Source organism: Pteropus alecto, unplaced genomic scaffold (genome assembly GCF_000325575.1).
Source record: "Pteropus alecto unplaced genomic scaffold, ASM32557v1 scaffold177, whole genome shotgun sequence".
Taxonomy (NCBI): Eukaryota; Metazoa; Chordata; class Mammalia; order Chiroptera; family Pteropodidae; genus Pteropus; species Pteropus alecto.
The window spans coordinates 3,294,186-3,307,544 of record NW_006442207.1 but is presented as its reverse complement, the minus strand read 5'-3'; the positions used below and the strand labels follow the sequence as shown (position 1 = coordinate 3,307,544).

At 32.6% G+C, this 13,359-nt stretch overlaps 1 protein-coding gene across 1 annotated transcript in view; it reads left to right on the top strand.

The window, feature by feature from the left end:
- Positions 1-13,359, top strand: part of ATRNL1 (attractin like 1) — a 548,298-nt gene that overhangs the window by 179,700 nt on the left and 355,239 nt on the right. Inside the window, exon 22 of the mRNA XM_006920939.3 lies at positions 10,175-10,269. Within this exon, the coding sequence (XP_006921001.2) occupies positions 10,175-10,269 (95 nt within the window). The remainder of the gene's footprint in view (positions 1-10,174; positions 10,270-13,359) is intronic.

Here is a 13,359-nt window from a genome sequence, read left to right as displayed (position 1 = left end):
AGGAAACAAAGCGAATCTAAACAATTAAGAATTCATATGGTTTTCTCAAATGAGAAGTCTCCATATAAAAATATATTTTAAATTTTATGTATAAATTTTATGTAGTTCCAATTAGAATTTCACTAAGTTCAGTGTTTTAAAGGGTATACCCTAGAAAAAATTACCTTAAAATCATTTTAAATAGTAAACTTTTAGAATATTCAATAAAATTTGTAAGCAAGAATAGCGAGAAATTCCCACCTGATAAATATTCAGGCATACTATAACTCCAACTAAACTGGTTCCCATATTGGTAGAGGAATGAACAAATAGAGTCCAGAATTAGATTCCTTTACTTTTGGGAATTGATATAACAGTCATTTTATTTTTATAAAATTCCTTAATGAATTAATCTGCTTGTTCTTAATTATCTCAAACTTCATCTTAAATCATGGCTTTTGCATTTACTATTTTTCTGCCTAGCTCTTATTTCACTCCTACATAAAGTGGACTCCCTCAGGTATCACAATAACCTTTTTTTCCCCCTATCCTAACATTTACACTGTAGGAAACTATCTGTCTCACTTGTTTACTTGTTTATTTGAATGTGGGTTTTCATCACTCACTAGAATGAAAGTCTCTGAACCCAGGACCTTCTTTTGTTGAAACTCATAGTTAGAAAAGCATGAGGCTTCTAGGCCGGCATTCAGTAAATATAGAATGGTAGTACACATATAAATTATCAATTAATAAATGAATACACATGTATTGTGGCTGTACGGGTAGGTATTTTTATTGTTGGAGTGTTTGACCAAAAAGTGTTTGGAGATCATGTTACAGATTATCAAGTAAAAGTTGCTTTACATTTATTTTTCAGTTTAGTTACACAAAGTAGGACAGTTCTTGATTGCAAAAGTTTAAGCATCGGCCATTAATTTAAATAAAAATGAGTTTCAAGCTTTTTTTTTTTTTTTTACTTAGTCTATGAAACTTTTGCTTCAAGCAATATCTGAGTAGATTCCCATATGTCATTGCAGAATAATGGAAAGTTGAGCTACTGGAGACACTATGAAGCAGGGGATGGTGGCTTCTGACGAAGTCATGGCATTTTACGTAAAAACCCCTAATTAGAATTATTGATGTATAGGCATTGGTAATCATTGTTCATCCTCTTGTGTTCTTAGATGAAAAAATTAAGACTCAGTAAGTTTTAAATGTATATCCTAGCCTACATAATTGTTAATTTTCAGAGTGTGGATAATAACAAAGATTTTATGCTTTTTTCTGTGATATATTTAGTAAGTATTCAACTTGCAAATTTCCTGCAACAGATTTTACATTTGTAATTTTTCTAAATGTTCCAAGCTCAATAGAAAATTTTAATTAATAATTGTAAGTATGGATAGTACTGTTCAGCAAGCAAGGAAAACTAATACTGAATATTTATTACGTGAAAACATTATTAATTATTTCATGTAATGCTCACAAGGGTGACATACTTTTTCTCCTTAATTTACTTACTGAAGAGTTATTTTTTTTTAGTGTTGGTTGTTGGAATTGACCCACTTTTGTTTACTTATTCAACATATATTTATTGACTATTTTGTTGGACTTTGGGGATATTGCAGTGAACAAAATGCGTTCTGCTATACTGAAGCTTATAAACTAGTAGAGAAAATATATACGAAACCTGTTATACAATTACCTAGAGATGACTGTCATAAGAACTCCGAATGGGAACTGTAGATGCTTTGGAAATACATGACAAGAGAGCCTGACCTAATTGTGGGATAAGGAGTAGGCGTGGGTGAGGCAAGAGGATGATGGAGCTTCGATGTGGAAGATGACTTGGTAGTGGAGTGGTGACGGTGTGAGGACGGGAAGGAGTAGAGTCAGTGGGGCAGCATGCGCCACGGTCCCTGGTTAGAAAGAACATGGCATGTGAGATACTAAAACTGAAACGCATAGAACTTGGTGAAGAGACGAAAGATTTGAGAGGTATGAGCTTGGTGAGGGCAATAAAGCACGGAAGAGCATTTTAGATGATTTTCTGAGGCATATTCCTGGAGCTACATGTTAAAAACAGTAGGTCTTCGAATAACATTGTTTCGTTCAATGTTGTTTTGTTATAACGATGAGGAAAAAAAATTGATTCCTGGTGGGGGCCACTGTCTGTGCGGAGTTGATGCGGTAGCCCCATGTTTGTGTGGGTTTCTCCAGGTTCTCTGATTTCCTCCCACATCCCACACACGTGCACATGAGGTAAACTGGTGTGTCTACATTGTCCCAGTCTTAGTGAGTGCGGGTGTGGGTGTGGGTGTGAGTGTGGGTGTGGGTGTGAGTGTGGGTGTGGGTACAGGTGAATGTGGGTGTAGGTGTGAGTGCACTCTTAAGTGGGTTCCCACATTGTGCTGGGAGAGGCTCTGGGCATCGAAGACCCTGAACTGGAATAAGAGGGTTGGAAAAATAATTATCTTACTTGTTTTTTTAGTCATCTTTTTAAAGTATGTGTATAGCTCATATTTATTTCAGTGTTTAATGTTAAAAGTGTTTTGGCTCCTCATTGAGAAGTTTGGTAATGTTTTTGTGATTAGAAATAATGCTATGAGAACTTAACCCTTGTTTATATCAATAAGCCTATGGTAAAACTGGTTTTGTTATACCTCTTTTTGCTTGAAGTCACAGTTTCCAGGAACCAATGACAATGTTAAGTATTTACTATATGACTATGACATTTGAGACTGTGAATATACTTGAACTTATATCCACATAAGTTTTATCATTTACTAAACAATTGTTTAAGTTGACAAATACATGTATTTATACATATGCTATTGTAAAAACATATTTGGATTCTTAATGTTGTTATCAAATCAACATGCATCCTTTTCTAAATATCTGACTTTGAATAACTATCTAACTATGAAGAAATACACATGAAATTCTGTTTATAACTTTTGAAATCTTTTAGAATTCATTCAGAGCCCATATAGTAAATAAGTGGAATAACATTTGTTGAATGCCTCTCTTTTATGAGACAGCCTTCTCTTAGGCAATACATATTAACACGATTATGTTTAACCCACAGAGCAATCCTGTGAGACAGGCAGTTTTATCCCCATTGTACTCTTGACGCTCATTGAGCTTAATTAACCTGCATAACATAACCCAGTTGGTAAATGGGAGATTACTACTGAGATCTTCTTAAATACTGTAGATAATGCTAAATTAAAAGTGAAATTCAGTATTAATTGGTGAAAAAGCAAATCATTAGGACTCATTTTTTTCCCCTCAAAATATTCAAATTAAACATTTCTGAAACAATTAAAAATTTATATAAATATTATTCTGGTTCCTAAATGAACTGAAATTTGTAATGACAATGCCATTGATATAGTGTACACAAATCAGTTAATTTCATTTGTGATCCTGATTTATTTGCCTTCTTGGATCTCAGACATATAGATAATTCCAGTATATACTTTCATGATTTTTATCACCGGTTACTATTTTCTTAAAAAATACATTATTTCATGTAGCTTTTGTTAGAAGAATAAAGCAAATATTCACTATTTGCCCTTCATAATCCCAAATATATAATGTAATGAGAAACTTTCTTGCAGTTCAAATTCTCTTTCAAAGTTCTTTTTCTGTATACAAATTTTTGATAATCTCTTTCCAGTTAATCATTGGTTTGCTGAAGTATCTGACCTCTTTAAACATTTTGTACGTGTTAAAAGTCTTTTCTCTTGATATTTTATTTGCTTAAACCACTTTCATATGCCGTGTTTCACTCCTGAGTTTAATTTTGTGTATAACTTGTTATTAATTCTTTGTAGTAAATAGCAGCCACTGTTTCTGCTCCATGACTGCCAGTCCAGAACTGACTGACTTACCTAAAAGAATCTGTCACTGCATGTTGAAAGTTAACTCTTGGTTTGTTCTAGTCATAGAAGACTAGAAAGTGAGACTGATGATCTCATGTTTTTGTTAACCTATACCTGAGAAGTAAGTGAATTAGGAATGAGATATGCCATTATTGGAAAGATACATAACCATTTAACTCTAGTTACTTAACATGTAAGTATAAATCATGTGGAAAACATGCTAAAGATCGAAGAGCCAAAGAAAAAAGTTCGTAAAACACTCCTTTTAAAAATTTCCACTCTTTGGCCCAATTATGGAAGTAATGCAAGTTCATCCTAAAACAAAGAGATTGACAAAAAGGCAAACTAAAATCACTGATTATTTCTCTACCCAAACAAAATTATTGTTAACATTGTATTAGATATTTTCCCAGTCTTTTATCTATGTGCTGACATTATGGTAGGCTAAATGATGCTCCCCGATGTTTGCATTCTAATCTCTGAAATTTATGAATATATTTCCTTAAATGATGAAAGGGAATTTGCAGATATGGATAAATTAATGATCTGGAGATGGGGAGATTATCCTGGGGGACCCAACAGAATCACAAGGGTTCTTATGAAAGGTGGGCAGAGGGAGGTTTGACTATAGGAGTGAGAGGTGTGACGATGGCGCAAGAGATTGGGTGGATAGGAGCAAGGATCCATGAGCCACAGAATGAAAACCCTTTAGAAGCTGGAAAAGGCAAGGAAATGCATTCTCTTGAGTGCTCCCTTGAAGGAACCACTCCTAACAGCTTGGTAAGACTCATTCGGACTTCAGAACTGTAAGAGAATAAATTCGTGTTGTTTTAAACTACTAAGTTTGTGTTTATGTTACAGCACAATAAGAAACTAACATACATTTTGTGTGTGTGTGTGTGTATGTGTGTGTATGTGTGTGTGTATTTGTTCTCTAAACATGGCGTTATAAAAGAGATATTTCTCAATTATTCTTTAATTTATCCTTAATATTTTTAGGCATGTCATTATCCCTTCTTTTATAATCATCAGCATGTCATAGTTTTAAGATAATTTTATTCATTATTTTTTTCCACATTGGCAGTTTTTAAAATAAAATTTAAATATGTTTTACTTTAAGTATGAAATCTGCCCACCGAATAAATGTGTAAGTATACACTATTGTATTGGTAACTATAGGGACACCATAGTACAGCAGATCTCTAGAAATTATTCATCTTTCGTAATTGGGGCTTTAGGTATGTTGACTAGCAACTCTCCTTTCCCCTGGCAACCACCATGCTGCTCTTTCATTCTATGAGTTTGACTGTTTTAAACCCCTCATGTAACTATGTTCATGCAAGTATTTGTCCTTTTGTGACTGATTTATTTCACTTCGCTCCACTTCTGGTATTTATTTACCCAAAAGAATTGAAATGATGTCCTCGAAGAGATAATAGCACTCCATTGTTAATTGCAGCGCTGTTCACAATAATCAGGGTGGGGAAACAGACAGCTTAAATGTACATCGACGAGCGAATGGAAATTATGCAATATAAGACATGAATGAATCTTTAGAATAGTTAAGCACTTTTTAAAAATGCTCTTTTAAACATTTTCAATGTGAAATAATTTCAGACTTAAAAATATTGCAAATATTTTTTATGATCTTGATCCTTGAAAAAGTCTTGGAAAATTATTTTATAGTATATCCCTCAATGTGTATTTGCCTGATACTTTTTCATGATTAAGTTCAGGTTATGCATTTTTAGATAGATAGCACAGAAGCGATGTGTGTCTTTCTTAGTATATCCTATTGGGAAACTTATGGTGTCAATTGTTCTCATCATTGGTGTTGTATCTGTGATCACCTGTAAACGTTCAGTGTCTGCCAGTTTCTCCACTCTGAAGTTACTGTTCCTTTTTTGTTTTTATGACTACATTGTGGGGAAATTCTTTGGGATTATGTAAATATCCTATTTCTCATACTGCCATCCACTATTTTTACTGTTCATTGATTATTCTTACCTGAAAGAAATATTAGCATACTTGCCACATAGTGATTTTTCTATTCCATCATTTCTTCTACATTTATTAACTATGAAGAAGAGCTTCCCCTTCTCCTTCATTTGTTGTTTATTCACTTATTTGTTAATATCAGTTTGGACCCATGGATATATATTTTATTTTATGGATAATAATACCTGACTAGCATTATTTATTTTACAGCTAAAATTGCTGTAGACGTGGCCGTTGGGAACCCCCTCAAACTGGCTCCTGTGTCCTTTTGACATACATGCCTCCATAACTTTATGAATATTTCCTTATTTTCTGGCACTTCAAGATATTTCAGACTCATCTTGTACTTTTCCTGCCCTAGCCGTGGAATCGACTATTTTTCCAAGAAGTCATGGTTCCTTATATTGGAGAATGACATTTAGTGACAAAATCTGGAAGCTAAGTGTGCTCATTGGTTCTGGGGTATTATTTTTTCTTTCCTTAAAAAATACGTTATTGTAAAAAATTAAATCACCAAGTATATTCTTATTTTATTTTTGTAACTCTCTTATCTTGCTTTAAACTGCTTCTATCCTGGAACCTGGCTGTCCCCTAAGGGAATTGAGACTGTTTTTTTCTTTCCCAGTGTTGATACTTTAGAATCTAGACATGGGAATAGTGTCTGCTTATTCCCTTTGACGTTGACAAATAATTGCTTTGCTTTACCTGTTTGAAAATTTCATCTCCTTTAAAGCAATATTCCTTTCACTGAAATCCTGTGCACTCTGTTTATTATTTTATTTATTTAATACTTTTTCACCTGCCTAATTGTCTTTCTCTTATTACCTCTCTTGACATCATTCTTGATTTAAATTTCCACATGCCCATTAATTATCTTGTATTCAATTCCGAAAAGACTTACAGGACTCAAACACTCTATGCTCTTATGAAAGCTTTCTTGTAAGCAAAGGACATGCATTGAAAGGGGTCTGAAAATTTTAGATATTAAGGCTATGTACTTACAGTTATTAAGGCAGTGTTTTTGGGGGGTGGGGAAAAGAGGCATAATCAGCAATGCAATAAAATAGCCCCAAGGTAAGAACTATAAATATTTTTATATTTGCTCACATTCTGAAATTATTTATTATTTCAGTAGCTTTTTAGTTGTTTTATATTTCTTGGTAAACAGTCTGATTTTAGACATAAAAATGTAACAAAATTTTTCTTCTTTTCTTCTAACTTGAGTTTCGTCATCTATTCATTGCCAGACATTTTTCCTATGATGTTTTCACATTGCATTTGACTCTGACTTGTAGTATCTGTATGAATAATTTTTTTCAGGATGAGTATGTAGATAATATACTTTGAGAGCTTTTCTGAAAATTATTATTTTTTTTCTATGTAGACAGCATGGCTGAGTATACATACTCTATAAATATTGCTCCAGTCTTTTGATATATATTGTCTTTTGATATGTATTGTTACTTAAGAACACTTGGCAGAATTTTCTTTGTGAATAACTCATTTATCTGCGTGAATATGTGTGCGCGGCTGTGTGTGTGTGCACGTGGGTGTGTGCACATGCCCACATGGCTGTGCCTGGATGTCCATAGTATATTTTAAATAACAGCTTTATTGAGATATAATTTGTATTTCAAAAATCTCACCCTTTTGAAGTGTCCAGTTCAGTGGTTTTTAGTATATTCACAAAATTGCGCAGCTGTCACCAGTATCTGATTTTAGAACCTTTTCATCACTCCGGGGAGGAACTCAGTACATGTTTGCAGTCTCTCCCCACCCTCCCCTTCCTTAGCCCCCGGCAGCCTACTTTCTGTCTCTATGGATTTGTCTACTCTGGCTTACCATATAAAAGATATCCTGGAATATGTGGTCTTTAGTGACCGGCTTATTTTATTTAGCATAATGTTTGCAAGGTACATGTTATAGCAGGTGTCATTACTTCATCCTTATTTGTGGCTAAATAATATTCCACTGTATGAACATACTGCATTTTGTATTGTCATTCACCACTTGATGGATGTTTGGGTTGTTTTGACTTTTGAACTCATGAATAATGTTGTATTATTTTAATCTTTAACAGAAGGTATTTCCTTACAATATTGAGGTTTTAGTCTTCAACAGTTATTTTTCTCTCATATATTTAACAAATATGTGCTTCTTTTCAATTTGTTATGATGTCTGTTTTAACAATGTTAGTCATGCATATATTGAAAATTTCTATGTCTATTATTCCTCTTCAGTGATTTTCATCTTTGTTCACTATGGGAGGCTTTTTCAGATTTAGCCCACATAGCACTGATTCAGTCTTATGTTGTTATAATTATTTTATTTTCTGATTCTATTATTATATTTAATTTTGCCATTATATCATTACTTTTTTGTTTCTGTTTTGTTTTTTACAGTCTTTACTTATTTAGCTCTCTTTTAATTGTAGTCTTCAGTGTTACTAACTCATCTTTCATCTTTAATTTTGTGAGGTTTTTAGATTTTCTTTTTTCTTTAACGCATACTGCATAGATATTTTAAATGACTAAACACTTCACTCATTAAACAATTATATATTCTTACTGTATTATTGATTAAATAGTTTTCTTTTTCTCTCCTTGTTACGCAAGTCAAACTAGCATAACAAAAAATATCGACTTTTCTTTTCTCTTTGTTTTCATGACTTTGTTTCCCTTGTACAGTTAGAATTTGGAGCCAACATATGAGCAGCCTCATATTCACCTTAAATTCTAACTGACTTCATACAACTTGAGAGAGGTGTCAAGAAAAGTGGCTCTTTTTTATATACAAGTACCGAATCCTGTTTGTTGTACCTTCAAATATATTCCCTGTATCTGACCTTGTCTCATGACCTTCATGGCTGTTATCCTTGCCACCATCACCTCTGGCCATAGCCTCTTTACAAGAATCATAGTTAAGGCTTATTCTTTCTTCGAGGTTTTGTGCTTGTTTCCTCTGCCTGGATTACATTTTCTCTACTAAACTCCATAGCTTAGTCTCCTACTATCTTTGGTCTTTAAATATTTCTTCTGAAAATTGTAAGCATGCTTATATCCCAATAGCAATTTCTCTCACTTTTACTGGTTTGTTATTATCCAAAACACTTACCATCACCTGTTATACTTTATACTTAAATTATTTATTGATTTTCAATGTCCAATAGGCCATAAGTTGAATGAGGACAGACATTTTAATCTTTTTTTTGTATGTCCAGTACCTAAAACAACACTGGCCCATTGAATTTACCTCTGCATTTTCTGGCAGTCAGATGTAAAGCGGAAATGTGACCTATTGCATAATTCTCATTGTCATGTATAAGAATGCCTATAAATTTTTAGAAAGACAAAGTATTGCCTTACACTAAATGATACAAGAAATATATAGGGCGGGTCTTGTAAAGTATATAGTAGCATCATAAAGAATGAAGCCTCGATAATTTTAACAATAAATCCAGTGATATTATTCTTATCTTTACTTTTTATTTAAATAATGTTTATTTGCTGAGGGCATAGTATGGAAGGTATGTGGCCAAAAAAGAGAAGTCTTCTATTTAAAATAATTTGAAATATTTTTTGTAAAGGTGGTAGTTTAACATTATTAGTAATCCTTCACTCTCGCAAAATGTGGGAAGCTACTCATTACCTATAATGTTCAAATGATTCACCTTGGTTTACTCATTATACATGGACAAAATTGAAAGTTGTTTACTCTTGTATTCTTTTATCAGTTGTTACTGAGAATCACTTCTGTAGAATGATGTTTACCATAGTCACTTTAAAATTGCTGAAAGTAAAATTTAGCACAATAATAAAGGAACAAGTAAATTCATTATAGCATATTATAAAATATTATTTAGCCATTAAAATTCATTTTTCAAAGAATTTTGATTTTATGAAAGTAGGATAACAAAATGTCTGCCTATCTTTCCATATACAAAATTTCAACTGGAATAAAATGCACCAAATGTGTTCTTTTTTTTTTCTCTAGTTATAAGATTATAGGTGACTTTTATTTTATTTTCTTACTTTTGTGTAGTTTCCAAGATGTCTACAGTATTTGTAGAACTTTCATAATAACAACAGAAGTAATAAATATAATTTTTAAAGAATTAGGACTCCTTACAAATCTGTATTTTTCTTTCTGTTGTCAATGACCAAAATTTATATTTTGCTGGTCTTAATTAGGCCACTAATAATTAATGATAATAATTTGCAGTACTGATATGCAACACATTTTCACCTAACTTTTGTTTATCCAACAGTTTTTAAAAATACACATCAGGATTGTATTTTTTTTTCCCACAGACAGTCTTTTGATTGACTATCAGTTTACCTTCAGCTTATTACAGGAAGATGATCGCCACTATACTGCCATAAACTTCATAGCGAACCCAGAACAGGTGAGAAGATAATTTAACTTTTATAATATAATTATATTTATATCAAGGGATACAAATTTTTTCTCATCTTTCATTGTAATTTTACCTCTTAGAATTATCACACTGTAGGAATTTTGTAGAAAGATTAATCCTGTTAAATTTTTCTTTTTTTAAGACAGGTATTATTGTGAATCAGAATTTGGGAGATTGATATTTCAGATATTGCAAACAATTTATATATTATTTCTATTAATTGTTCAGGCTTACAACAATGTTTGTGTTGATAATTATGCTTGCAAACTGGGAGTAGTCTTATTTGAAAAAAAACTCATAAATTCAAAACATGCTATATTAAATATATTTGTTTTCTTATACACTATTACATAGTATTAGGTTTTCATTGTCTTTTTTCTAAATCTGAGTTGTATGATCTCTGGCTTTTTTTAAAAAAATTATTTTTATTGAGATATAATTGACCTATTAAGTAGTTCAGCATACTGGTTTGATACATTTATGTATTGCAAAATGATTGTCATTGTAGTATTAGCCAACATCTCTAGGGTGTTACATAATTATTTCTTCATTGTGGTGGAGATAATTAAAAGCTAGGCTTTTAGCAACTTTGAAGTTCATAACATAGTTCTGTTATCTATAATCACTATGCTGTGCATTAAATCTCCAGGGCTTATTTGTCTACTGGTTGGAAGTGTGTACCCTTAAACAACATCTCCCCAATTCTCCTACCCCTCAGCCCCTGCTAACTGCCATTCTACTCTGTTTTTTCGAGTTGGGCTTTTTTAGAGTCTACATAGAAATGAGATCATACAGTATTTGTCTTTCTCCGTCTGACTTACTTAGCATAATGAAATGCTATCTTCTTTAAGCAACTTACTGCATCAGTGATATAATTTTACAAGGTTATGAAGTTTAAACATAAGAAAAATTACTTAAAAATAATATTAAGACCAAACCATCAATTCAGGAAATACTCTTAGGTTTGTTTAAAAATAACACATGTATATTGCCATCTATCTGAGACTTATAAGGTTAAAAAGTTTAAGGGCTGGAAATACCAACCATACATTTTATTGGATGGAGTTTTACTTCTTTTGAAATAACTCTTTCAAAATGAAGATGTTTTGTGAAATATTAGAATTATTCTTTTCTGTTTATTATGGTTATAACAATATGAGATCTCTTAAGTTTTTATGAGTACAATTCAGTATTGTGAGCTGTAGGTACTGTGTGATACAACAATCTCTAGAACTTGTCTTGCATAACTGAAACTATATCCAATGAACAACAACTTCTGATTTCCCCCCAGCCCCTGGCATCTACCATTCTATTCTGCCTCTGTGAGTTAGACTATTTTAGTCTAACTTTATATAAGTAGATCTCATTTTACTTTATATAAGTAGAATCATGCAGTATTTGTCCTTCTGTGTCTGGCTTATTTCACTAAGCATAATGTCCACCAGGTTCATCTATGTTGTCACATATGGCAGAATTTCCTTCTTTTTATAAGGCTGAAAAAATATTCCATTGTATATATACCACATTTTTAATTGAGATATAATTGACAAATTATATTAGTTTTAGGTGTACAGCATAATTATATGATATCTGTATGTACTGTGAAATGACAAGAAGTCTAGTTAACATCCTTCACCATACACTGTTACAAATATTTTTTATTGCAATGAGCTCTTTTAAGGTTATTCTCTTAGGAAATTTTAAATATACAATACAGTATTATTAACTATAATTCCCATGCTATGCATTGCATCCACATGACATTTCTTTTATAGCCAGAACTTTGTACTTCTTAACCGCCTTCACTCATTTTGTCTACTCCCACCTCCCACCCCGCCACCACTAATCTGTTCTCTGGTCTTTTTCTGTTGCTGGTTTTTGGATTCCACATGTAACTGAGATCATGGGGGTATCTGTCTTTTTCTGTCTGACTTATTTCTGTTAGCAAAATGCCCTCAGGGTCCATCCATGTTACTGCAGTAAGCAAGATAGCCTTCTTTTTTCAATCACCATTTTTTATCCGTTCATCCGCTGATGGACAGTTATGTTGCTTCCATATCTTTGTTGAGCATGTGGATGCATGCAGCTTTTCTAGTTAGTGTTTTTGGTTTTCTGGATGACTACTTAGAAATGGAATTGTTGAATCATATGGTAAGTCTACTTTTAAGTTTCTGAGGAACCTCCATACTGTTTTCAATAGTGGCTGCACTGGTTTACAATCTCACCAACAGTGCACAAGGCTTCCCTTTTCTCTACATCCTCGCCAATGTTTATTTCTTGTCTTTTTGATTCAGGTACGAAGTGATATGTCAGTGTGCTTTTGATTTGCATTTCCCTGATCGTAGTGATGTTAGCACCTTTTCATGTACCTGTTGACTGTCTGTCTGTCTTTACTGGAAAAATGCCTATTTGGGTCTTGTGCCTATTTTTAAATCAAATTGTTTGATTTTTTGCTGTCAAGTCGTATTAGTGCTTTATATATTTTGGATATTAACTCATTGTCAGATACATGACTTGCAGTTATTTTCTTCCATTTGTTTGGTTGTCTTTTCCTTTGTTGTGCAGAAGCTTTTTAGTTTGTTGTAGTCCCACTTTTACTTTTGTTGCCTTTGCTTTTGGTGTAGAATCTTAAAAAATCATTGCCAAGACCAATGTCAAGTAGCTTGCACATTTTCTTAATCCTTTCATCCATTGATGGATATTTAAGTTGCTTCTGTATCTTGATTATTATGAATAAAGCTCCAATGTAAATTAGACTGCAGCTATCTTTTCAAGATCCTGATTTTAATTCTTTTGGATATATACCACAAATTGGGATTGCTTGATCATGTGGTAGTTCTATTTCTAATTTTTCAAGGATCCTCAACACCGATTTCCTTAACAGCTATACCATTTCCCATTTCCACTAATACAATACAAGGGTTCCAATTTCTGTTTTTTTATAACAGCCATCTAGATATGAGGTGATATCTCATTGTGGTTTTAATTTGTATTGTAATGCTCCACTTTCATTTCTGATTTTACTTTTCGAATCTGCTTTCTCTTCTTTTTTAGTATTGTTACAAGTTTTGTCAGTTT